At 38.3% G+C, this 27,738-nt stretch overlaps 1 protein-coding gene across 4 annotated transcripts in view; it reads left to right on the top strand.

The window, feature by feature from the left end:
- LOC104464194 (kelch-like protein 13) overlaps window positions 1-27,738 on the top strand; it is a 75,971-nt gene that overhangs the window by 13,042 nt on the left and 35,191 nt on the right. The window contains exon 1 of one of the 4 annotated variants that reach the window (XM_010077086.1): window positions 1,153-1,216. The exons of 1 other annotated variant lie outside the window; for it this stretch is intronic. Coding sequence is in view for 2 of the 3 variants with exons in the window: in XM_010076873.1 (XP_010075175.1) it covers window positions 25,041-25,138 (98 nt within the window). In the remaining variant the exon portion in view is untranslated. Of the gene's footprint in view, window positions 1-1,152; window positions 1,217-24,462; window positions 24,543-25,012; window positions 25,139-27,738 lie in introns of those variants that run through there. 2 more of the 4 variants (XM_010076945.1, XM_010076873.1) reach the window with 2 other exon arrangements.

Genomic DNA, 27,738 nt, shown 5'->3' with positions numbered 1-27,738 from the left:
CTGGTTGCAAGTGGAATGTTCCAGCATCAGTCTTTAAAGTGCTTAAAATAAATACTGCAGCTTTGTCCATTCAGGTAAAAAGGTGCTTTGTTAGTAAAGTGAGAATGTACAATAAAAGCTTTTTCATTTAGTAGTATTGACTCCTACATTCACAAACTTCAAAAATATTAACTCCTAAGTATACTGGATAATATTTAACTTAAAATTGTAGAAATAACGTACTTCAACCAAAGCACAGAGATGCACACCCATTCCCTATGCTGATTTTTTTCCTGACAGGCTGGCTGAGGGTGCCTTGTTCTACTTGACATCTGCCCATGTCTGAGTAAGTCTAATTTGTACGGTAGTAATAGGTACTTGAGCTGTGCCCTCGGTAATCAGTAGATTAGGGGTGTAAGTGACAAGTTGGACACCGAAGGGACATGCTGTATCTAAGCTATTCAGTTTCCTCGTGAATGGACTAATATGTTCCGTTGGCCTTCCCTGATCTTAGTAACCACATAAAGCTTTATGCTCTCAAAATAACTGACAGTCAGCAGCTGGTTTCTTACCAGGATTTTTTTCACTGCGGTGAGGAGAAAGTGGGATCCACGTATCATGAGTCAGGTTGTCTTACTGGCAATAATACAGGCTTTTCTTTCACTTGTATTTGCTGGATTGCTTCTGTGTGCCTTTATTTTTTTTTTTTTTTAAATGCAATGCTTATCTAATCAAACTTTTGTTGGTGGAATCAGTTTTACAAGTGTGGATTTACTAAGTGTAGAATGAACTTTAATATGCTGAAAATGGAGCCGTAGGTGACTTATATTGGAGACAGGTTTTATGAGGGATGAAAAATACAGGTGAAATGCAAATCCTTTACAGAACACTGAATCTATAGTAAAACTGTAAGGACTTAAACATTTTAAGAACCCTTTAACATCAAATCTATTGGATATTTTTGGGCCAACTAATAAGCTTGGTAAAATTTTGATTCGTCTTGCCATAATTACGTGAGAGTTTACGTTTGGTTCATTATACAAATCCAGACATGAAACAGTTGATCAGCTAACTTAAAATTTAACAGAACATTTAATTTAAAACAATGCTTTGACACGTGCGTGTCAGCGTTGCAAAAAAATTCTGCTTTCTCCTACTTTACTTTCAGTGCAGTGGGTTGAGACTGTCCTTGCACAGTGCCCTGCCCTGCTGTCACACACAGCTGCTCATGGAAACGGGGGAGTTTTAGTTCCCTGCCCACTCCTGGGAAAGATGTGATGCTGTGTAACAAGGTAGTTTTTCCTTCCTTGGAAATCTTCGGGTAAAAGCTAACTTTCCTGGAGGTAAAATACGGGCATGGAGGAATGGAAGGGGAGGGGCCAAGGGAGACCCTTCTGTACCTGTAACCCATTAGGTGCATGGGACTCACCAGCTTGGTTCTTCACAGCCTGCTGTCCAAAACCTGAAATACAGCCTGAAATGGTGGATGTGGAAAGAGGTGCCCCTTCCACTACAGTCTGGAGAAGTGTGTCTGTGGGGTCTACTGGATGTGAGGTGTCGGTGGGGAAGAGCTGTCTGTCTCTGCTCTTGGTGAGGCTGCCAGCTACAAAGCCCCAGCAGGTAGGCTGAGGGGTTCGTCTAGATACAGGGGGATGGGTTGGAGGCAGTAGCATCTTCAAGGTCATTGGTATGGAAAGAGTAGCTGATGAGCTTAAGAGAAACAACAGAAGTGATGTAGAGAGAGAGGAGGGGCCTCTGATGATTGTGGCTCACAAACTAGTGGATTGGAGTCTGAGTAAAAGTGTGCTCTGAGCTTTTTTAAGTCCAGCTTTTACCTACGTGTCACTTCACGAGTGTATAATCAGACAGGTTTGCTTTTAAACTTTAGTTACATACATCTTTGTATAAAATGTGACGCTGCATTTGCTTGGAATTTGACAATGACGCTGGTGTGGTCAGACTTGTCACTTTTAGAGTTCAAATTAGGAAGCCTGTAACTGCCAAAACACGGATTGACTTGAGAGCCAAGATCCGTTAGGGCACAGATGCCGGTGTACTTAGGCAATGAAATAATCCTGGTTTAGCTCAGAAGCACAGAAGCATGATTGTGCTCCTGCAAATGCTATGCAGAGGTTGAAACTGCTGAATGGTTTTGAGATTATAGGTTTGATTGCATTAAGACTGTATAAAGGTTTTTCTTTCCCCATTTTAATGGCTCTAGAGGCTTATTTTGCTGTCTGTACAATGTCTTACTAAAGGTTATTGTAGCTATGCAGTGTATTACGATTTGGTGCAGGCATCCTTCTGGACTGTTTTGGGAGATGTTTTAGAATGATTAGGGCAAGGCAGTAGGTCTGGAGCTTTATAATCTGCAGATTGGTTATATTTCTGTTGCCAGCATGCATCTGTGTGTTAGAGCGTATTTTTCACAAGCCAGATGTTTACATTGCTTTAGTAGTGTCCTGTTGTCTGCTGTACAACCTAGTTTTGCAGTAGAATGGTTTACATAAAACAAGAATTACTTGCACTGATTTTCGGTATGGTTTTGTATTATGGAGTTCCGTGTAGTGGATCCTGTTCTATTAAACAGTCTCACTTCATTTTTAGTATATGCAGCTTACCTGAAATTACAGTGCTTGTAAATGGCATTTCAGGAAGTCTGAACTGATCCAGCGTATGCCTACTGCTGAATTTTAGTGAACTCCTGCGTGCAATATGAAGCATGTTGGTTTTGTAGTAACAGAAGCTTCCTTAATTTTTATATTTTATACAATTTCAGACAACTTTTTTTTTTTTAACAATCTCTTGCTTTTGCTTCAAGGAGCCAAAACTGAATAGCTTTGGAAATAGTATGTTGATTTTTTTTTTTAAATGTAGTAAGGAACACTGTCATAGTGTCTTTTCAATTAAAGAGAAGAATCCATGGGGAATCCTTTTTAAAATGTTCGTCTGATGCTCTCTTTAACAATTACTGCGAAGCAACCCTGACTCAACAGATGTTGCGTCTGGGTGTTTGCAGCTGGATCAGAATAGCTTATGATGGGAAGGCCCAGGTCTTTGCTGTTATTGTGCTAGCAGAGTTCTTGGCAATCAGCTTGCTTCTCCTGTCATGTTTAGTTTTGGTGGCTTTTGAGCAGCGGTAATCAGCTTTTTTTATTGGGTTTGCAAGAGGCAAAGTGCTACCTTAACAATTCCACCTGAAATGCTTACCTGTGCTATGCCAACCTTGAACTCCTGGTTCTTGCTGGAAAGGCTCACAGGTAGTCTACCTTACTGCATGCAGTCTCATGTTTTAAATGGAAAAATAAAAATTTTAAAATTGAAGAAATCTATGAACTTTGCTGTGAAGCAGATTTTTCAGTTTTTTTATTTCATCAGGTGAATGGCTGATCCTCTGACCAAGTTTAGAGCTTTTATTTTGAATTTAATGATCCTATGCTTTTACTGAATTCCGTGTGTACGTGAAAATGCTGTGAAAAGTACAGCTCAGTGTCTAGTTTGCAAAAACTCTCCTTAGGTAATATGTTGTTTGAATACTCGCCTGACAAGCAATGCTGGCACACAAAGGTAAAGCAAAACATTTTTCATCCCAAGTGCATGTAACTTTGAGTGCAAAAGAGAGAGCAGGTGCAGGGAATCTTTAGAAGATCAAACCCAGTGACTAAGAAGAAATAGTTGTGATGTATCAGCACTCTGACTGTCAAGTGCCATGTGTCGTTGCTGACTTGGTGGTTGTTTTGAAGGATAAATTGTCGCTGCTCTTTTTTTTAAGGCGTCTTTGTGCATAAGTGGTCACATGAAAGAAAACACAGAGGTGCTTGTTGGATGGTTTGCCAAAGTTTGATCTAATTAAGGGGAACAAATGTTGCAAAACCAGCAAAGCTGAGCCCTGAAGGGCATAAGAAGGCAGCTTTTCTTGCTCGATGTGGTGAGAGAAGCAGGGTATTGTATGGGTGTGCTGTAGGAAGTTAATGTGGCTGAAGGGATAAGGCAGGAGGACATTTCTGAGAAGTTTCAAAGGTTTAAGAAATGTGGAGCTTTTCTGAAACCAGAATAATTTAATTTTTTGAAAGATGGATTTTACGTGAATAGATAATGAGGGAGAAAGGGTTGCATCTTGAAGATGTTGAAGAAATAGTTCTGGAAAAAAATCTTGTCTCTTTGATGGTAACTTTATAGAGGCAGGATACACTTGTGAAAGATGCCTTTTTCTGCAGTTCATCCTAATTGATTTGATGATGTAAATTGATAAAAAGCATTTATCAATTGAACTGCATTTGTTTAAGGCTCTTGCTAGCCTGAATGTGTAAGTTCTTTAGAGAAACAGCACCCTTTGTGTTTCTGATATCTTCAATCTCTTGCCAAGGGAAAAGATCCTGCAAACAAAACGGTCTTTCTTTACTCCTCCCAGCAAACAAAGTACCAGTCAGGCAAAATTGCACATCCTTAATGATCTAGAAAGCAGGCAAGATGAAAAACGTGAATGTAGATCTGTCCAAAGTCTCAAAGTAGTATGTGGGTAGAAAAGAGGAAGAGAGAAGATTATTTTGATATAATCTTTGTCACATTCACCCAAGGCTTTATAAAATTAAAATGTCTGAAGACCTTGTTCAATTTTTTGAATTTAATTTGAATTCTTGATGCTTTGTTGGTAAAGAGAAGAACTAGAAAAGTCTAGTAGTTTTGTATTTTTTTAATACAGAGTTTTTGTTGTCTGGAATGCTTTGTGGTAACAAAGGTGACTTAATGTTGTTTTTAATGGGAAAGTAATTCAATTTGTAATACATTTTCCAGAAATATTTTTAATGAAGAAAAAAAACCAACAAAAAAGGGCATCCTTGTGAATGGAGTACCTCCATCTTCTCTACAAGTATACTTTAGGTGTTGGAAACCTGTCATTAGATCCCTCTCAACCTTTTCTTCTCTAAGTTGAACAAAGATGAGTAATTAAATAAGAAAACAATTCAATTTTCTCATTTTAGTTACTGTGCTTCAAATTATGCCCAACTCTGCTGTTGTTTCTGTTCAGACTTTTAACAGTTGAGGAGCAGTGAAGCTTTGGTATGCCAAAGCTTTGGTCATTGTGTTGAAATGGAATACTATGCTTTTATTTCCTCCTAGATGTTTTCCTTGTATTCATAAAGCATACATGAATGCAAGACAAGTTATTTAGAGACTAGCATCCTAGATGAGATACTGTCTCTGCAAGCTAAAAGAAGACTAATTGAAGTTTATGGTAGTCAAGGGAGTAGCAGAAATACAGGTAACACAGCTGAGCAGTAGAGAGCAAATTAATGCAGAGTTTGTGTGTACTAGGTTTGGGAGAGATTGGGATCAGGGCTTTTCATTGAGATTGGTGCTTCTTATATTGTCACTATTTTTTTCCTTTTTTAACATCAGACTTTTCAGTTAATGGATTTTATTCTTGAGTCAGTTTTCTTTGTTGTGTTGTCGGTAGCCTTGACATATTTCTGTAAAAACCTCAAAAGGTAGCATGGAGATGGACAGCATGCAGCTACTGTTGTGCCTGAATGCATCTTGGGATGTGGCTCGTCTGCTTTGTGGCTTTCTGTGACTCATTTCTTCAAACAAAACCCATGATTTTCTTATCAAAACCAAAAGATGGACTCCACAGATATTTGTCAGCTATTTGCTGCAAATTCACGTGTTCTGCTCACTTCAGTATGGCTACTCCCATCTAACATTACGTATTAAATTTTATCTCCTTTGGTCAGCAGGGGAGTTACTAACCTGGGCGGCATGGATCATTCTGTGCTCAGAGGGGAGGTGTCAGCAGTGCTTCACGACAGGTATGTTGCAAAATGCCTGAATTTCTGCAGAGAAGTCAGTGGGTTTTTTTCAGGATGGCAACCTGGGAACCTTTTTTCCCCATCTGGCAAACTGAGGAGTTCTGGAAGAGCTAATTAGCAAATGACTTTAAGAAACAAAAGGATTTAGTTAGTGAGTTTTAAGCTAATTTGTTTCTCAAATAATGGACTATGTGATTTTCAAGCAAAACAGAAAAAAATCCCAGCTTTAGTCTTAATAGTTCTCTAGTCCAAGATTTCTGTGGATTTTTCCAATTTAGTTGATCCAGCTGCCATTGCATCTGCTTTAGGTTTAGAACAAGGAGGCAATAAGTTACTTATCAAAACTTTCAGTGTGTGAAAAACATTCCTGATATGGCCAGAAAGGGATTTCTGTCTTAAAATATACCGGAATCAGCCATTCTGCCTGTCTTGATTACGCTCTACCTGCTATTTAATCTTTTTATGCTTATTCTTTTTTAGAAAGAAAAAACACAGATTTAGGGCAAGAGTAGAGATGATCACCTTGTCGCAGAAGAAATTCCAGCAACCTTAATTCAGTGTTTTCGTTTTGTGAAAGTTCTTAAGGGAACAACTACGTTTTAACTAACTGAACCTGATTTCAGGAAGCTGTAAAATTGTTTACATTTTTACCTTGCCCTGTACTTTGCACACCTGTGGTAGTAGTTTTGTCTGATCTAATTCATTTGTTGGATTCATTCTTTCAAAGACACTAGAAAAATCAGTATGTTTCTAGTGTACTATCTTTCTGTAGAAAATCTTTTAAGATGTACTCTATATGTCATAGTTAGTTTTCATGCTTTTTGTAGTCGAATTAGGAACTTCATGCTTAAAAGGAAAGCAAAGCGTAGATGCCTCAAGTTTATAATAGAATAGCTGCTGGTACAAAGGTTTCTGGCACTCCTTTGTAAAGGAGCTTCATCGTGCCAAGAATGTTAGTTTTTATTTTTTTTTCCTTTCCCTGAGGACGTGATGGAGATCTACTGGGTGCTTTTCTGCACTACTGTATGAAATGCAGCAGCATGAATTAAGGGTGTTTCAGCAGGGAAACAGTGTTGGTCAGATTTTTCCCTTGTAGGTGGTTGAAAATATTGCTGCGTCAAATGGCATCATTCATGACCAGAAATTTTCTGCTAACGCCATTTAAGACTTCCACATTCTTCATTTTGATTGTTAATGACATTTAAACCTTCCATTTAACTAGATTCATGTGTCTAAAGGACTGTTTTGAGCATTCCTGTTAAGAATAAATGCTCGATTAATTCTGTTCCAAAGGTTGTATTCACATTAAACAACCTTATTTTTAGCAAGTTTAGACTAAGGAATTCTGATAGAGCTGTTTCTCTAGTTTCCTTGACTGATCTTGTGTACTTTGATCTCAGTCTAAACAGATAATTCATGGGACAACAGTTTAAATTATTGAAGTTATGTTTTGGCAGTAGCTAAATCATTCTTAAAGAATGATCAAACTCATCAGTATGCTGCTCTCCGCTTCCGGGGGGATTTTTCACTGGTTGTTTGATCTTGAATTAGAAGCAACAGATTTTCTGTTTTTTTTCAAAACAAGCACACAAGTGCCTTTTGTCTGCTGGATTCATTTACTGGAGCATATTCAGTCTCAAGTTTCACTTTTCAGACTTCTGTATGAGTGAAATTCTTGTATACTGCTGTCACTCAGTGCATGCATACAGCCTTTTAGTGATGGTTTGGCCAGTCACATTTCTGCTTAGCCTGAAGAATGGCTGTTTAATAAGTGATAGTGTAAAACTTGAAGAAAAAATTCTAAAAGCTTTCCTTAGAGCAGAGTTATTATGCGTGTGTTCTCTCCATCTTCAAATACTTCCAGTCTCTAGTAATCCCAACCAGTACCTCTTTACTCCATCCTACCTCCCTCTAGTTATTCTGTTGAACTTGATTTTATTTAGCAGTCATGCCTCTCGCTGTCTGTTGCAGTGACAAATATTTTCTCTCCTTCTCGTTAGGCCCATGAATTTACATCCTTAGTTTGTAGGCATGTGCACTGGAGTATTTTAGAAATATGTTTTCATTTGAAATGTGGATGTTGGCATTTTCATATGAAGCCTTTTGAATATATTCATGTAAGAGCTAAAGTTAGAAAATAAGAACTAGAAGATGGGAAGTTTCTTATTTATTGGACATTTGTGTTGGTCACATCTGGTCTCAGTATGGTGTGTATGATTGTCTTTGTGCTTGTTTAGGAGGAAGTGATTTCTTAACCTCAGTGGAAGAATTAACCTCTTCAGTAAAAAGCTTGTTTCTCCAATAAGTACTTTTACCTTTCTGAGTTACTTTTTTTTTTTTTTTTTAACTAATCACCCCAAGTGGCTTAAGGTTTAATAAGGTAAGAACTCACAGCTTTAGTGTTGACTTACATTTAAATAAAATCTCTGGAGCTTTTTTTCAGTATTGACTAGGTAAAAGTAAAGTTTTCTTTGTGATAATGGAGTATTTGATTAAAAAAACAAACAAAAATTGCTCTTGTATGACTAGAAATTTATGTGCAGGTTTGATGAATAAATTGGTAGCATTTAACTCTGTTAAAATTTTTTTTTGCATGAAGAGAGGAATGGTCGTTCAAAGCAGTAAGACTCTCTTGCATATTTAAAAGCTGTTTTTTGGTTTTCTTTCAGGTACATTTCGGGGTTAGTTGCAATTAAACTTCCTCTATACACGGCTTCTGGATCTTAACATCTGTCCAAATGTAGTTTAATTTGTTGTTTGTAATACAGTGCTTTTGACACCTGAAATGTTTGCAACTTGATCTTGATGTGGTCAGCAGATAGGTTTGGATCTAAAATAGTTTATTTTATCTCTGAAGGAAGCAAGGCTGCTGCTTTAATGGAATGAGTAAGCTTGCAAACTAGGGAAGCTGCGTGGAAAGTTTGGGTGGTCTGTGCTGTGTTCAATACTGTATGAACAGTTTTTGCTGAAAAAATACAACTCTGGAAAGTTCTCCAACTGGTGACATGTCTTTAGCAGTGTAATGTAACCTCATGCTGATTGTCATTTTCCCTTTTATTTTCACATCTCTGTCTTTTCTGTCATTTGGGTGGATGTGTATTGGTTATAACTGTTTTCCTGATGGCAGGTGGTGGTTGTGGTGTTATGAGTAATTGTTTCGCTGCTCAGTTTGGTGCTTCGTTGAATGCATCAAGTTAAAAAGAGAGACTTTATCCAAAGTGACTTTATGCTTATGATAAGGTGCTTTAGAGTCCTAAATCTATAATCTACTCAAATAGCGTGTATAGCGTTCTCCCTTTGAGGGAGAATGGGATTGTTTTTCTGCACATAATTAATTTATCCTTTGTGACCCTGTAGTTAAACTGGGCATATCTTAGAAAATAACTGTACAGTGGTGAAGACTGCTGGAAAAACTGGATATCCGCTCTTGCTTGGGTGTTCACTGTATGGGGAGATCAGTAGGTTTTGCATCTGAAAGTGATTTTTGTTTTAATGAACTGCATTTCAAGCTTGCTAATGTTGTTAAGGATATCTTGTAAAAATGAGAAGTGCTACGTTATATTTACATTAGTGTCCTGCCCTGAACAGTGAAAGCTGAAGCAACTATAAGGTTTTCACGTGGTTGTCAGAGGTGTTACAGAAGTATTCTGCAGGACCAGTGAAGGCTGTTGTGGGGAAGCAACACAATTTTTCAGACAGTGTCGTCTTCTACAGCCTGGTGACTACCAATCCCATAAATAGGTGCACTCTGAAATCTGAAATCCAGATATCACTATGATTCCTGCATGTAATAGTAAATTTAACATCTGAAGATGACTGTGCACTAAGTATGTCTGTCATAGAAAACCTTCAGCTCTATCTACTGCTGTTCTGCTATTGTGCATATATTTATGCCTGACCTTCCTATGACATTTCTGAAACCTGAAGATCTTGCTAATCTCCTCCCATCTTCCCAAGCTATTTTATCACATCCAGCTCCATCACATTGGATTCCAAATGTTTTCAGCATACAACTGCCCTGTTCCAAATTCCAGACTTCTAGTTTCATTCTCTGCTCCAGCTCACCTGTTACAGGCTGCTTGAATCAAAGCTGACAGCCAGGTAGGTGGAGGTGTATCAGCCAAAGGTCTGGAAAGAAACTTAACTGTGAGTGTGTTAAATATTTAGATGTTCTCAATTTACTTTTGTTGTCCCCCCAAGAGCATAGAGGTCATGTATCAACAAGTCAGCAGGTTCGTCAGTACCTCAGCTGGACAAGGATAGCAAAGCTGTCTTTGCAGTTGCCTAAGTGTGGATCGACGTGACTTGAGTGAGTCAGAGCCATGTAGGAGTAAAACAGAACATGAGAACTGAAGCAGAGGAGTTTGCAGGCTTTGTAAAGCTGTTCTGTCCTGGCTAGAGCAGCATCTTTGCTGTTGTCTGGGTTCCTCTGCTCTCACAGCGAGATTTTCTACTCTTGTTCTCTCTCCCCAGTAATTAGAGCACCGATGTGACTGTGTTCAGTTCTGTTTTCAGATAATTAGAGCTGGGCCCATATAGTAAAATACATAGTAGGCTGTCTTGGGTTTTGCTCAGGGGCTTTGGCAGGGCATCACTAGTCTGTCATTGTAAACCGGACATCCTTTTCATTGCTGCTGTTTAGTGGAGTGTGACAAAGACGTTGGCTGATGAGGAGTAATTACGTGATGCATGCTGGCTTCATCGGAAGTTAGACCAGCCACCTCTCTGCTATGCATGGGTTAGGAGTAATGAGGAGTGTTGTTTAAGAACAGGAATGGCCTTGTTCTCTGGACAGTTAACATACTGGGTTATAAGACCATTTACAGTACAGAACTTGGGAGAAAAGGGAGAGAGAGAAGGATGATGAATGAACTGAATCACATTACTGAATTTGCTGTTAAAAAGAATGTATTATGTGCATTCAACAACTGAAAGCTAAAGGCTCAGTAATTGTACTTAATTTTACTTTTTTAAATGGAATATGTGGCCTTTGGATTCTGTATACTTTCATCAGATTACAGCAATGAAGTAAAAACTTAGTCGTGCTGTATCTTGTGCATTGTTCTGAGCTGTTGATAAAAGATAATCTTAAATAGACTGCTTATATGCAAATACTAGAGTTTAGCTATTTTACATCAAGGTGCTTGATACAATGGTTAAGAATCCTGAACAACTTCTTAACTCTTTATTGAATCTTAATTATTTAACATCCCTAGTAGTCTTCAAAGAGGTCTTTTTAATAAATCAGTATTTTGTGCTTAAATTAGGTATTGCCATTGTCCCATGTGCCCCACACGCCTGTCCCTGAAAGTGCATTTCAAGACCCAGAAAAATATAGTCAAGTTTTTAAAAAAATTCATCCCCAGCAGCTGCTTTTTGTGCAGCAATGTGTTGGTAGTTTGCTTATGTTTCTACTTCAGTTAAAGAATCAAACAGAAAAAGGTATGTTTGTGCATGTTGTTGCTTGATTCAGGATATGAGCCAGAACATAAGTTCGCAGAAATTTGATGAGAAGCATTAAAGAATGAACACTCTTCTGTAATGGTATTTATGTAAAACTCCTGAGGTCCACTAGTTCCTGTAACTGTTGGTTTCCCTCCATAGGTTTATTTTTCATTGGGCAGGTTTTTATTTCAGTTTTTACAGAGACTCTTGTGGCGTATGTTCATCATATTTTAAGCTAGCAACTGCATTTTGCTTCAAGTTCAGTACTGACCCTATTGAATAAATATCCAGCTTATTGCCCTGCCTCCCTCCCTTCCTAATCTGGCTGCTGTATCCTGTGCTTTTGGATTTGGAGTAGCGTATGGTTGGTTCATTTTCCCAGGTGCCCCCAGAATTAATCTTGCCTTCTTTTCATGTTTCCGGTATATGCTAGTCAAAGGCCTCAAAAGCTTCAGCTTTAGAGGATTTCAGTGTTGTGAAAGTACCGGGTTCATTTGAGATTGCCTTTGAATCGTTAAAACACCAACACTGCTTTCAGTTTGAAGTTTGCTAAACTGCAAAAATCTGTTCAGTGGCAGTTAAAAATGTCTGTAAAAACATGGGCAGACACGTTCAGTTCAGACATGACTGATGTCAGTGCTTGACTTTTTAAAAAAAATAAATTATTATTTTAACACTTCATTATGTGGGATGCTAGCACTGCATTTTCCAGGCAATGCTTTGTGTAATATGCAGCAGGACTTTGTTCAGGTGGCTGCAATCACATTATTGCCTGGTCTGAGTTACTATCATGATTCTTCTGAGGCATTCGTCTGCAACTTGGGTGTTATATTAGTTAGTTCTGAGGTTCTTGGAAAATCGTTCAGGCAAATAAAGTGGGGCTGCAGCATGACCTCTGGTGTTATTTGTGATGAAAGTAACGTTTTGTACTTCTCATGATGTGTGTATACCGTTCTACATATTGTCATTCTGCCTTGTGTGGGCAAAATGATGATGATAGTATTTCCAGAAACCAAACTGCTGAACTTAAGAATGAGTAAAAATCCTTAATTGTAAGAACACATTAGAGCAAAGCTTTGCTTACTGTAGGTTTTGCTTTGTTTAGAGATCCAGAAGACGCTTCTACAATGGGACATGCACTGCAAAGAGCGGAATGTATATAGCTGAAAAATGTATATAGCTGAAAGAATATACAGAGGCTTGTGGGAGGGTGTGATAAGAAAGTAGGAATGCTTATAGATGTCCTTGTATTTCAGTGCGTCTTATGTTGGTTCTGCTACTTGTACATAAGTACCTGTGATTGGTCTTGGGTTTGTCTGTTACCTACACTAAACTTCCTAATCACATTCTAAATTCATGTAATTAAACTTGTGTAGTTGAAATTTACAGTGGAAAATTATAGTCAGAAATATCTAACTGGTGGGTCAAAGGTTGTCTAAGGTTGGGGAATGGCAAGATGTTTGTCTTGGGAGGAGCAGTGGAGCATCAGAGTCGACCTACTTTGGAGTCAGTTATCCGCATAGCTTACTGATGTTACCCCATACCTAGTTCTATGCCTTCTTTATTCCTTCTCTGAAGATGCACTGCTTTTCTGCTTGAGAAATTGTAGGTTGAAATTTGACATCTAGAAATGGTTTTATATTGAAGGCTAAGGTTGGAAATGATAAAAAATTTCTTGAAGTCATAGCTTAAATTCATCCTTCCTTGTGTGCTTAGCAGTACAGGTTATATTGCATAGATCCAGGTGTAATACAGAAGGAGGGGTGTTTATAGTTGTTCTTACATATCCATACATTTGTCCTGCGATAGTATCAATGATGCTTTGGTAGTGGGAAGTAAGGTGCAGAAGTTTGATTCCAGGCCTTGTGTGGGACTCTGCTTGAGTCACCTGCTGTGACTCTTGGTACAAACCGCTTTTTAAATTAATTTTCATGATTGCTTCTGTGAAACTATGTCATAAGAAACGGTTGCTGAAAAGCTAAAGATGTGATAGCTGAAGCATGTTATGTGAAGACGTTTCCTCTTTTTTTTTTTTTTACCAGACATTTGCTAGTTCCATTTAAAGGTTTCTCTTTATTGTGTTGGAGAGCTGGTGAATAATGACTTTACCGTTGCTTTTTGTGACACTGCAGACCCTTAATGTATTTCTTCTTGCCTATCTGCCTTCTATGCTGTTAAGTCCAATCTACAAGTTTTTCCATGTATAGAAGCCATTTCACGAGTTTTCTCATCCTTTTCACTCCCTTTTCCAATTCCTTTGCTATAGCTGGTGAGATGGGGCAAAGAGCAGAACAGCTCATATCTCAAACCAAGTGATGTTGGGGAATGTCAGCAGGTAGTACAAGCTTAGGAACTTCAAGGCTGGACACAAGCTAGGCCAAGGTAATGATGTTGTACAAAACAACCGAAGCTTTAAAAAAAGTAGTATTTTGTATCGGTGTCCTAAGTGACATGAGTTTTCTGCTTATGCTGGGGTTTTTCCCATTTAAAATGGGAATTTATGAAAACGAGTATTTGTCTTGTAGAGCAGTTCTTATGAATACCAGAAGGTGGCATAACTGATTTTCCTAAAAGTGTTTTGATTGCAAGAAATACACAGGATGCTACTAAGCTTATTTTAAAGCTGTTGGTCAAATTTTTATATCTAAAGTTTCGGCAGTTGGAAGTAGTTTACTTTAGTGCAGGATGGAAAGAAGGGGTTGTCCATCATCCGTGCAGTGGAATTCTTTCCTGAGACATTTTATAGAATCCCTGTTTCCCATGAACACACTGTTTTGATATTTTGCTTTACCAGTTTGCAAAATGAGACCAATTCCTACATGTTTTAAGCTCTTCAAGTTAGCTGGTACTATGCAAGAATAAATTACTAATATGGTGACTTACAAATTATAGTTTTATCATGTAGCAACTCTAACCACATGCAGATTTTTAGATGTCCCAATAGTAAGTGGTAGAAGCAGTAAGTGGGGAAAAAAAGTATGCAAAAAAGACCAATAAGCATTTCAATGAAAATCTGTTTTCAGTGTAATGTGTATTTCATTCTGACAATCGGTGGGGTTGCCATGCTTTTAGTGGCAAGTTGATATAACCAGGCATTAGATACCATCTCATGTGATGCTTTCCTTTTTAGAGAAGCCTGTCTCTGGCACAGTCATCTCCAGTATGGTGTGGATCAAAAAGTACTTAAATATACCTTAAAAGTAGGCGTTGTTTCCATTCAGAGATCCAGGGGAACTTATTTGTGGAGCGAGTGTATTGGGCATATTTGGCAAGGGTTTGGTAGTGGGGGTGTTGGTGCAGCAGGGGTGCCCTGTGTGGGACGAGGCTGGGACTGCCCTGTACGAGACACAGCTGGGGTTATTTTCCATTAAAAACTTTTTTTTTTTCTCTCTGAGTAGTTAAATTAATTGGTGTAGGACAAACCCAAAACTTTTGAAGTATTGCGCTCTATGGGATTTTTGTTCTTTCCTTCAGCTCCCTCTGGCAGGCAAACACCTGAATTACAACTGCTGTATGTTAAACCATTTCAGAGAAAGGCTTGTCCCAACTCAAAGTTATCACAGTTGTTTGGTGTTGCATATGTATGCATCAAAAAGAGATTTTCAGCTGTAGAAAAGTAGATGACTGCAGCTGCAGAAGCTGCTAAAATACAAATATTTCTTGTTTTATCTGACTTCCATACAGTCTTTTTGCACATCACAGCTGTGCAATGCCATTTCACCCCAGGGACGCCTGCACGATGCTCAGCTGTTGCCTTTTTTTTTTTCTGTAATGTCTCTCCCGAGCCTGCTGTGATTCACTAGATCAGCATGATGAGAACAGTGTGACTGTTTTGCATAGAGGTCTAGTGTTATTTGCAGAATTGTTAGACACTTTTTTGCTGACCGAACTGCTGCGAGGGCGGGCAGAATGGAGGTGGGAGCAGCTCTGCTGGTGGTGGCTGTCACCTGGGCTGAGCCCTGCTCCCCACCTCCGCGCAGTCCTCTCCTTCTGACAGCTTGGCTGTGTTTTTTTTCAGTTCTGTGTTTCTGAAGGACAGTTTGCCAGGGTGCAGTGGTGTGGTCACATGTACAGCCCTATAAAGATGTATAAACAGCCTAGAGTGTGCGGTAGTGCTGGTAAAACGGCTCAGCACTGGGACCTGCAGAAGCCCCTACGTGGACATTTCTGAAAGCACTGAACTTCATTTTTCATTAGGCGTCAGGTTTTTGAAGTTTTATTAAATAAATTTCAGTCCTTATAATCAGGAGACTCTGAAGTATTTGGTTTGAATATTTCATAGTTTTTAAAAATCCAAATAAGATTAGCATTCTTCTGAGGACCTTTCTAAAAACATCTTGTGCTTGGACTTTTCTTACTATGTAGTTTTCTTATGCAAAACAGTATGTCCTGATTTGGTCATCAATTATCCAGACAGTTACGTTGTCACTTCATAGGGATGTTGTATCTGCAAAGTTGTTCCAGTCTGTTAAGTGAATATCTTAAAACTGTCACATTAAATCTGATTTTGGAAATGAATTCTTAGCTTGTTAGCTTAGTTTTCTTTTAACTATATACTCTTAGATTCTGGAGAAGAGTAGTTTGTAACTTTCTTTCTATAATTTAATTATTACACAGGAATTTTGACATTTGGTGAATTAGAATATAACAATCTTTTGGAGAAATGGAACTGTTTAGTATGAAGTGTCATTTTTGTGATCATTCCTTTTTTGACTTATGGAAAAAATCTAAATGTAAGCAAGGTGTACATTTTGAAAGTCTCATATTTTTTTTAAATGTTAGTAGCCACTAAGGTTTTGCTAATTCTGTGGCATGAACATCCTTCTTGATTGTACACCCTCCCTACACCCCTGTTCAGCTGAGTGTTAAAGGCTGTGCCTTTTGGGTCCTTTGTATAAAACAACAACCAACAGTGGGAATTTACAGAAAACCTCTTTTTACTATAGAAAATGAATAGATATCTTCTTGAAGAGGTAGTATGCAACTCTGCAGAACTCTTGCAGTTACGCAGTTAGGGCTGTTCGTGCACTTAGGACTGTGAGGATGGTTACAGATACCACTGAGGTGTCATCTTCCTTGGGTTGCAAACACACATCTTCAGTGTCTTTGCTCCTGGCCCCCTCCTGAGTGAAAGAACCTGTGAAAACTGTCCATTTTTGTCAAGTTTCACTGCTGCTGTTGGGACTGGAAGAGCATCCAAACAAGAGATCTGGTTACTCACCTTTGCTTTGCTTTGGGGAGCAGTAGCGTGGAGGTTATCACTGGCTTGGTTTGCTGAGGAAGGGAGGATCCTGAGCAAACAAATCAGGGAATTCCCCAAGGTTGTTTTTTGGAAAGGAGTCTTTGGACTACACCTAGCTTGGTCAAACAGGAGGAGTTGTTTCCTGATTGCCTTTGGCTTATAGGCAAAAAAATTTGAGGAAATAAAGCATGGGGGTTTGGTACAAGGCTCCCTTTGTCTCATGTGGCCCATTCAGCTTCGGTGCTAATTTCGCCTGTTCTCATGGCATTTAGTTGGAATGATCTGCAGGCTTGAAACTCCTTATCTAGTGTAGAGAAATAGTACTTTTTTATTTTTTTCCACACTGAGCAGGTGAAATAATGTTAGTGATAAATTTGAAACGGAACTTTTTGTTGCCTAAGCCTTTCGCGTGGCTTTGTGTGTGAAGGCAAATGGAACTTTTAAGTTCAAGTTGCTATTTCATAGAAAAATTTATCTAATGTGCTTAAGACTAGGTGATGGCAAATAGTTAAATGGATTGAACCTGTGTAAGTATCATATTTTTTGTGACTTCTTAAAGGAATCCAGCCAGTGCCAGTGAAATGACCATGTGCAGTGTGGTGCGGTATCTTCAAGTCTTCTCCTAGAAGACATGTTCCTGCTGTTTGTTGGCTCCCAGGTTGCACGCAGTGATTTCTGACAGCCTGGACTGGAAGCGTCAGCATCTTTCTCAAAACCTTTTCAATCTCGGTCTCTGCCAATCTCCCCTGAGGGACTCTGACCTTCAGATAAAGATGTCAGACTGCCCACATTGGAAATTTTGCAGGTTGTGGGTCAGCAGACTGGATCTATCAGAGGTGACAACGCAGTGGGAATTCCTGTGCTCAGAAAAAGTTACTTTTTGTCTTTCAAAGAAATGGAGTGATTACAGAAACTCACAATAAGAGCAGTGATCAGCGTGCTTTATTCTTGCCTCCCCATGCCTGCTCTTTTCAGTAGGGACTGCTTTGCGTAGGTGTGCAGGACCACAAAGACTCACTCCAGTGGATAAAGACAATAAGGTTTAGGGATTGCAAAGTGACTAATAGATTCCTAAGGGAGGAATGAAAGAAAAAAACACACAAACTTTTATTTTAAGAATATTTTCAAAATAGTTTCATTGACACATGACTAAGGTAATTTCAGTTTGCTGTCTGTGGTGCAGGAAATACTGAAGTTGTTAGTGGCTGGTGCTCAGTCCTAGCCTCCTTTTAATTACTAAATTGTTTAATATATTTACATCATATGAGTCAGGTGTGTAAATGTGTTTAGGCATACTATACTAAAATAAATTGCACAGCCAACAGACTGTACCAGCTGTGGAGAAGTTGTTTAGAAATAAATTCTTTGTAGTTCACAGTTTGACCTAATAAAAATAACTGTTGCTTCAGACCAATTATTTTCAGCAGGGCCAGTCTGGCTGCTGTGACTGTGCATTCAGATTGCTGTGCTGATTTATTAAATATAATCACCTGGGGAAGATGAGCACAGTTCTCTGAATAAATTGGTGTTAATTCAAAAGCATTTCTTCTTAGCATGTTGTCAGCAGAGTACATGGGCTTAGATCAAAAGTTGGAAACCTTCATTAACTCACTTTGGTTTTGCCTCCTACTAAGTGTTTTAAGACCTTTTTTTTGCCTAATGCCTTTTATGTAAGAGTAGTTTGCCCAAAAAATCATTGAATTATTTTTTTCCCCCCGTGTTATATCTTGTAGCTTGTCTTTAAGAGTGCATCTTGCCTCTTGGAAGTGATACCTTGCTAGAAATCGTACCTCAGTTTTAGAGCAAAACCCTCTTCAGGAATACACACAAGAAAATGCAGGGCATCCAAAAGTGGCAGAGAATAAAAACTTTCCTGGCCAGAAACACACACTTAAAAAAAGATTGAGATATTTCTGAGACTGTGTTCTTACAAAATATACCTGACACTGAATTTAATATTTTAATAAAATAACCCATTTAAATATTAAAAGTGTGAATGCTGCAGGTATTAGATTTGTTCATTCCTTGTGTGTCCCGCTTTTCCTGCAAGTTTCTGGGAAGCTGGCTTGAGATTGAACCTCAGTTATGTTTTTAAAATTATTTTTAAAATATCCCATTGTGACCTGATAGGAAATGGTGTGGGGTTTTTTAGCTTACTCTTGATGAACAATTTCAGAAGTTTCATACTTGGGCTATCGGGATATCTTTCTTGTTAATGAATGACACCTGCAAGGAGCAGGGTTGTGGGTTTTTCAAGAACGTATGTCGAGGAGAAACTCATTACTCAAGATGGTTACTTCTCAGTCAACCGGCTGCTACTACCTCTTTGGTTTGTCGAAGAACATCCATTTTGTTAGCCTGAAAAATCATGTGAGAATTTGAATCTTTCCGAACTGAGGTGTCTGGGAGGGAAGGGGAAGTTGGCTGTGCCAGATGCAGGGTAATATGTATTTGTCAGAGAGATGTATGTGTGTGTGTATATATAGATAATGATGTGTATATATAGTGCATATATAGAGTATGTGCGTATATATATATACACATGCTATGTATGAATATAAATATATTATGCATATGTATATTTATGTATAAAAATAATTTTCTCCGAAACGATGCATCCTGAAATGTTACTGCAGCAATTTCCTCATTCATACAGGAAAAAATGCTGAGTGGGTGAATGGGAAGCTGCAGCACTTCTCGTTAAACATGTAGTACATGCCCTGACTGCTTAACTTAATATTTAAAGTTTTGGTTTTTTTTTTTCTGTTTTAGAAATGGCCCTACATGTATTGCTATAGAGACAGTAACCTATACTGCTTACAGCATTTTGACAGCAGGAGGGGTTGCTTTACAATTTGTGATTAGTCCTTGTTGCTTGAGCAGTCAGCTCAATTTAAAAGAATTAAATATATTCAATAGTAACTATTTAGTGAGCATCTCTGTTCCATTTATGAGGCTGTGTGGATCTTGATGTCTATAATACAATTGTTTCTAAAAGATGCTGTAACTTATATCTGGTGCCTGAGGGTTTTTTTTTTTCCCCCCCCAGTTATTAAAAAAAAAAAAACCAACTTGAGACAACATAGTGGATTTTAAGTCAAGGTACAGGTGTAATTCACAGAACTGTCTTAAGCTATTTTAAAGCTTATTTCTTAATTTACTTAAAAATAATTGAAAGGCTGTTTCTTTTTAAGATAGATCTTCGAGGTTTCTTGAAAAGTTGTTGTTTCAATGAAAGTATTGCCAGGTACACACTGGCAATTTTTTTCAGGGAGTGTTACAGTGTCGCTCTGAGGGGACTGCACTGGTTTCCTTTGGATTCCTCTCTAGGCAGAGATGTGCTTTCCCTTCACATGAATTTTGGTATGATTATTTTAATGATATATGGTTAAAGAAATTGTATTAATTGACTCATATATAGGGCAGTGCTGTTGACACCATCTTTTAGTTATTCTGTTCCAGTAATTGGAACAGCTGCAGTTTAATAGATTGGAAAAGCCAGAGGTAGAGGCGTGAGAAGCATCCATGTGAAACGGGAAGGAGCTGAATAAGGAAGCCAATTAAACTATCATACTGTCAATTTTTTAGGGATCCTGAAGAGAAATGGTATGCATCCTTATTTGTTCCTATTCAGTTTCTAAACTTTGTGCCTTTACAGCCATATCTAAAATGCTGACGTGATTTGATGTTGAAATGATTATTGCATTTGAGCTTCATGGCTTTGTGAAGATTTGACTGGATTTGGGGCGTTCTGTTTTATTTTGTTCTGTATCAAAATGGCCTTGTGTTGTAGTACGCATCCGCTCAGTGGGCTGGTAGTTGTAAGATGTGCAGAAGATCAGAGCAGCTCCTCCCAATGTGAAATGGAATTTCTGCCTTCAGTTTGGAGCCAGCTTTGCTAGTGCTCATATCATAAACCCGAGATTTTATCATAGATATCCATTTTAAAGTGGGAACGTGTCTGTGTATCAGTGAATTTTTAGAACATAGTGTTGGGGAAAAGAATGTTGAAAGTCTGAAGATGTGTACTGGTCTGAACACTGTCCTTTTAACCTGTTTTTCTGTGTTGTTGAGTCTGACATTTTTTTCTTATATGAACAAACATCAGTAGAAAAATAGTCTAATGTTAGGAAACATAACATGTGGCACAAATATTTAGACCTTTCTGTTTTTGACATTTCTAGATTAAAATGGGAGAGATAAATTATACAGTCACTGTAACTTTGAACATTTTTCTTTCTGCAAGGCTAAAATAAGCCTGGGGTTATGGGAGTGCAGAAGACTTCTTCAGGTCATGCTAGAAAAGGTTTGAAAGACTTGAGGAAGTTTCCATATGGCATAACCCTGTTTCTACCTAGTTCCTCTCATACTTAGTAGATGAATAAAAGGAGGCGGTAAGCAGCTTGTTAGAGCGGAACAGCAAATCTTTTAACCACAGCAAATCACTCGACTGAGCACATATTTTTTGGTTTTGTTTTTAACAGTTTAAGGACTGAAAAAAAGTTAAACTCAATCTGTGCAAACCGATGAAAATCCGGTGGCATGTCTAGAAGTTAACTTTTACTCTGCTTAGTTTTCCTACAAAAATTCAGGTGCCATCCCAAGGCCAGGAATAAATATTTTCAGACTAGTGTAGTTCTATGTTGCCACTGGGCTCTGATACATCTTTCTGCCTGTGACTTTTTCTTCTTTGAACAGCCATGAGGGGAAGTCTTATGGGAAATGCAGGGATGGTTTAAAGATTTTGTTGGGAGTATATATGCCCCAGAAATGTAAGAAATTTGGGGCCAAATCTTGCTTGTTGGTCAATAGTAAAGAAGGATTTGGAGTGGGGGCTGGAGGAAGAGGGTAAGAAATGCCTTGCTTCGTTACGCACTCTTCTAAATACCTTCTTTTGTGGGATCAGGGCTGCACTGCTGTACAGCCTCAATAGCTTCTGGCCTTGCTAACAGCTCGGCTCTGTAAAATGGCAGTTTGGGACGTTGCTTTGGGTCTTTTTTTTCTTCTTATCCCACCTGTAAAGTTACTTTGTGGAGGAGTTTTCATCAGAAGTGCTTGACACCCTGTCAGTCACTTTGCTGTCAGTCTGCTCAGCGCAGCTTTGGAAATGTTAGCTTGGAAACAATTGCGCAAAAGCCAAAGACTTCCTCTTTCTCATCTTTTGTGTGCAGAATAAAAAATATGTAAGAGACTCAGATAATAAATAGACTATAACTTTAAGCAAGTTAAAAATGGTAGATTCTTGAATGTGAACTTGCTTGTGAGGAAAAAATACAGAAAACAAGGCCCTTGAACGGTCCCAAGAAGCTGTTTAACGTGTGTGCTTATCATGGGTCCTCAGCATTTGAAAGTGTTTGAAGCTTGAAGAAAAGCAGACCTCCAGTTTGGTGCTCCAATTTGGTGTGCTTTCATAGCACTTATCTAGGAATAACTGTTTCCTCAGCAAGTAGGATTCTGCACAGAACTGTAATGCTGCTTTTTTACTTCAGTACCAGTGAATTCATGGATGCGTGGCAAAGCCATGTAACGTGAGAACAGAAAATGTGGTCTGTTCAGTGGGTGCAATGCATTCTAGGAGATCAGATTATTTTCCCCATATTTTTAAATGTGTAACGAGCTGTTATTTTGAAGTCTTAATTAAAATAACAGTAATGTACTGTGATTTTTCTCTTGTCTTGGGAATAATTTATGTAGAGTTTAGAATATGTTTAGGTAATCTTTTCCCTGGGAATACTCAACCGATTTGTGACTGTCAGGAAGAAAATGGTATTTGATTTTTTTTTCTCCTTATCTGCAGATAGGTGATTCATTTCTCACGTGGTTCTTTTGTAAGTGAAAAGCATTTGCCTGTTTTCAGAGTGCCTGGCACTGCTGCTTCCCTCAATTTTGTGTTTTGTACATCAGCTGTTTGGTCAGATAGTGTGTGCTGGACATTGGGAAGGGATTGAGTTGGGCAGTGCTTGGGATTCATACACTTGAAAACCAATATTTATTGTTACTGTTTTTCTGTAATGGTTTTAATTAGGTTGCTTGTAAATTAAATGGAAAAATAAATGGGAACAGAAGCACCCAAAGGAGCATGAGTATTTGAGGACTAGTGTTGCCCTGTAGGGTGAATGATCTTGTTGGGGACAGAGGTGGGAAGTTACTCTGATTTCTGGATGTGCATTATTTGACCTAAATACCAGTCGATGCTTGGGATGACTGGGTGGCTTGAGTTTGCTTTTATTTTACTGGTCAAAAGAGTATTTCAAGAGTTACTTTTTCAAAAGTGGCCCACTGATTGTCCTTAGCCTCATTCTTTTATGTTAGTTATGCTGCAGTTAATAAATAAAATGTGGAATCAGCTCCTTGGGGTTGGCAGAGGAGGGAGATAGAGACTTTAAAAGCAATTTCCAGTTGGTTGCACTGGCTGTGCACTCTGTGAGGAAGGGGATAACCCTGCATTTGCTTATTGTATTTTAAGATAGTTTCTGTATGGTGGCAAATGCAAAAGCAAAATTGAGTGTATGAATACAAAATCATTATTTTTTTTTGTGGCTATAGTAGCTGCTATCTAACATCAACTTCTAGGCTCTCAGTGCAGAGAAGGCATGGTTTCATAGTCTGGTGTTATGTATGAGACTTGCACACAATATTTACAATGCGTGCAGGCAAGCATGGCTGTTGGCATGTAAATGCATACATTCTTTTATTAAAAGTAAGACTTCTTTATACTAAACTGCATGCTTCCTCTCTACAGGGCTGGTGTTTCTTAATATTTGTAGCATACAGACACTGTTATCCTACATGGCAACTGCCTGTTCAGCGTTCCAGTAGCAGTTTCTGTGAAATTTGTTGCCTGCGTTAATGCTGCTTGTATGTAATTTAGAACTTCTTCAAGCAAGTGGGAGAGAGCTCAATTGTTTGTCGAATAGGTGCATCTGATTTTGAATTAGTCCTCCGCTGTGATCATCCTGGGTTACTTTAGTTCCTTGCCTGTGGTTATGGTAACAGCTTCAAATGCCCAAAACTATTTTGGGCAAATATTTCCAATAACGATGATCAGAAGCAACAATAATTCCCCAGGGATTTAATCACAAAAATAATCTTAACAATGTAGGTTTCTCCATTATGAAAAACTTGGAGTGTTATTAAATGTTGTTAAAACAGTTACATTTATGTAATTCTGTTTCTGGTTCTATTCTTTACTGCTGAGTGGCGTGACAGGGTGTTGGCCCTTTTGTGATAGGATTAAGCTGTCCTGATGAACAGAGAAATTGTCGTTCTGTGCAAAGGCTATTCTGAAATCTGTAGAATAAGCATCTGAAACAGTGTTGATTCAGTCTACTGTGGTAATACATTGTTTTGTTTTTTCCTTTGTAAGAGAGTCAGTATAGTTGAAGCTCTGCCTTATTTTAGCTAGAAACCTGCTCTGCTTATGCACAATATGCTATTAAATTCTCTGCTCCCCTTTTAGTAGCTTGCCTTCTAAACTCCCCGCTGTCATCAGCCCCGGGAGGTCACCAAGCAGAGCAGAGTGTTGCAGAGTGGTCCCTGATGGACACCTGTGCGACTGGCTGCTTCGGCAGATCTTCAGGCAATTTGTGAGCTGCTGGGGGGAGCGTTGAGAATTAGATTGTTGATAGCGTCCCTACGAGGACTGCTATTAACAGCTTGCTACTCTCTGCTTCTCTACTGCAGAAGACAGAGTGATGTTTGTGTTCCCATAGCATGTTGTAAAATGCATGAGATTTTGCTCATTCTCCTTGGAAATGAGAATAGGAAAATGAGAGCATCCTGAACCAGAAGCTATTAGAAGAGCATGCAGAAACCTGCAGCGATTTGTGCTTTATTTTGTCTTCCTAGCTATGGATTAGAAGGACTGATTTTTGCAGTGGGCTTTTTCCATAATGGCATTCTTGTATTGTTTGGTCAGAGCTTGCACAGGAGGAAAACAGGCTGCTGAATTTAGTCACTGATCTCCCTTAGCCGTGGCCTAAGGCTATGCTGAGATTTATATCCCATTTGTATTGTTGCAGCTCAAAAGAAGAATGTTCAGAGGATGACAAGTGTATTCTGAGTAGGTATGTTGTTTCATTTTCATATGAAACCCTTTTTTTTTTTTTCTGCTTCTATTGGTCAGAAATGAGGTTAATAGGAAGAGAATATAGTACAGTGCTGCAGTGTCCCTGTTAAGGTAGAACAATAGCATCAGAAACGGTTCTTTAAAAATTAGCTGCTTTTATTAAGTAAAGCTGCATTGTGCTGGTGTGCACAGTGCAGTCTTTTTCTTTTTTTTTTAAACATATACTGCAGTCAGCGCTTCCCTAACGAGGTGGCACTATTGTTGAGTTAGAAGGATAGAATCATCATATTGCTTTAGGGGACAGCAGGATTTAAAAGGCGATGCCTTGCAGCCCTGTTTTACAGATTGGAAGCATCGGTTTAAGGGCATTGGCAGGATCATTTCCTCCTTCTTAGCAGCAGCCACTGCTGTGTCAGTAGTGTGTGGAATGGAAGTCCTAGTTGGTAGTCTGTTATGGAAACGCTGTTTACTGTTATTGTAGTACCGTGGTGACAACATGCCATTGAAATGGAAAACGAGCTCTCCTGCTATCTGGAAATTCCCAGTTCCTGTGCTTAAAACATCCAGGTCATCGCCACTTTCTCCAGCATACATGTAAGTGAGAGAAATGAGGATAATAAGGTGGGATTGCTTTTGTGAGACTACCCTGTGGCAAAATACCCTCTTATATATTAAATGACATTGGCACTCAGCATTTACCTTGTTTTCTATGTAGACCCCCTGATCTTATCCTGGATGTTTCATGATGGATGTTGTGTCGAGTCTTTCCCTCTTTGTTGAAACATAAAGAAATTGTGCAGATTAAACCGTATTCAAAATAGTATCCTGTATGTTCATTTGAAAAGTTTGTGTTGCTGTTGGTTTGCAGAGATGATGTTGAATTGACAAGTTAAGCTTTCAGGCAGGCTTTCTTTGTAGTGCATATGCTAACATTTTCTCCTCCTGACTGTTACACTTGGAAATTAAACATGGAATCACCTGCTGTATTGTACTGTACTTTTGTGTGAGTTCTTGTATAACAGAAATCATCTTGCTTTGGTCTTGTTTTATTCTTGAAAGTCTTAGCCTTAATACAAATTGAATATCTTTTTACAAAGTTACAATAAAAGCTTAAAACTTAAATATAAATCATTCATATTTGAGTACTTATATAGTTATGCAGTTTGTTCATGTAAAGTAGCTTCACATGAAAGAGTATTTTAATACACGTGGAAACAATATGCCTTTGTCTTGCCAAATCTTGATGGAGCTTTTGTTCACCTTTTGTTGCTGTAAGTTCTGTATTAGCATATACAGGTGGCTTTTTTTCCTTCTCTGAAATAAAACTAAGCACAGGTACTGAATTGCTTCTGCCTTTATTTAAGGACGTAGCTCTTTTGAAAATGAGGAAGAGTTGTTTAAAATGCACAAGTAGCAGTGTGTATGACTTCCCTATCTGGAAATTACTATCGAGACTTACTTTCCAGTAGTATTCCAGCCTAATACCTACAATATTAGTACTTTAAAGCTTATCTTGTCTTTTTGCAAATAGACTTCGGCTCCAGCTGGTGTAGGGACATGCTGTAAGAAATAGGTATTTACAGATCCTTTTAGATGTCGTCTTTTTTTGGTTGTTGCTGAGAATTGCATTGGTAAGCAGCGGTGCCGAAACAATACAATGCCGTATGCGTGGTCACTATTGTTCTCAATCGGAAAGGCTGGGGTTTAAGGAGCTAACCTGGCTGTAGAGAACCTGTGCTGTGCATGCTCCAGTTTTAAGGTTAATTTTCATGGAAGTGCTTCAGCATTTTCACTCACTGGATGCATCAAATATGTTTATGGCTACCAGAAATAAGCTATTTCCAATAAATTGCTGCTTATTATGAATTCTAAAATAAAATTATTAAAGACATACATAATGATAAAAAAGAGTTGTGATGCTTTTGAACCTATTTCAGGGAAACACCCTCTTTTGTGTTGTATGTTATGTTTTTGGCTTTTTAAGCTATTGTACTTATTAAATGCGAGAAAAATCAGTCTGATCTATCTGCTGCTGAAAGTGAGCATTTCTTTTGTGTGTTGCCTTTAAATTGCTAATCTAGCTCTGTGTATGCTCTGGCTTTTATGATGGGGATCATGTAGCTGATTATCTCCGTGTGTTGAAAGTATGAGCAGGTTTAGTGATCATGCTTAACTATATGGTGTTGAGCTTATCTGGAGCGTGAGAAATATGTGATCAGCAGCCTTAATCATCTTTTTATAATGAGTCAATGTATCCCAGTGTTTATAGAGACATTTCTTCACTGGCACACAGTCCTGACATTAGCAGGACTCTTTAATGTTAAAATTGTTCATCTACTTTGTTATAAAGAATGAGAAACATTACAAAATGGCACCTATTTGATTAGACATTATATATCAACTGATAAAACTGTATAATTTAAGTTGATCAGTAAAACAGATGATGGAATTAATATCTTCATTGCAGAGATTACAGTAAATTTGCTACTGTTTGACATGATCCGATGTTTTTCACATTGATATTTATATGTTTGCTTTCATAACTAGTACTCTGCACACTGGCAAAAGGCTTATGTTTTGAGTAAAAGATTCAAGAATAAGTGGCATGTGAAACAGAACATGTATTGATGTAAAATAAATTACCATAAAACTCATTAATTTACAGATGAACACTTCTGTACTTGATATTTTGGATCTAGAGTATATGAAGGCATAATTGAGCTTTAATTCCTTTAATACTTCACATCTTAATCTAATAGGTTTGTAGTGTAATTTGGAATGTAAAGCAGGGAGATCTTCAAGGTGATTATTTTTTTTTTTTTGGTACTTAAATTCTGATTTTTCAGATTTTTCTGGTAAAGTTGACCTTAACTTTAAAAGCTTCATCCTGCTTATGATTTACAAGTAACTTATCTAGAGGTTAAACTGATTGTCAGGACACAGATTTTATTAGTGTTTTATTTGGTCTATGTACCCATAGCTGAACCCTGCCTTAGTTTCCCTGTATTGAAATGCCGAGACTGGTGGTTACGAGCACATTAGGCTTCTTGGGTGAGGCAGGCATCTATGACTCAGGTACCACCGTGGAACAGTTAACTGTCCTGCAAGCTGTGCAGCTGGGGCAGGTTAGGTGTGGTCTCTGCGTGAAAAGTTTGTGGTAGTTCCCAAGGTGGGGAACGAGTATGAAGAGCTTG

The sequence above is a fragment of the Pterocles gutturalis genome, unplaced genomic scaffold, assembly GCF_000699245.1.
Source record: "Pterocles gutturalis isolate BGI_N339 unplaced genomic scaffold, ASM69924v1 scaffold2636, whole genome shotgun sequence".
NCBI classification, from domain to species: Eukaryota; Metazoa; Chordata; class Aves; order Pterocliformes; family Pteroclidae; genus Pterocles; species Pterocles gutturalis.
This window is presented reverse-complemented; position numbering and strand designations above follow the sequence as displayed.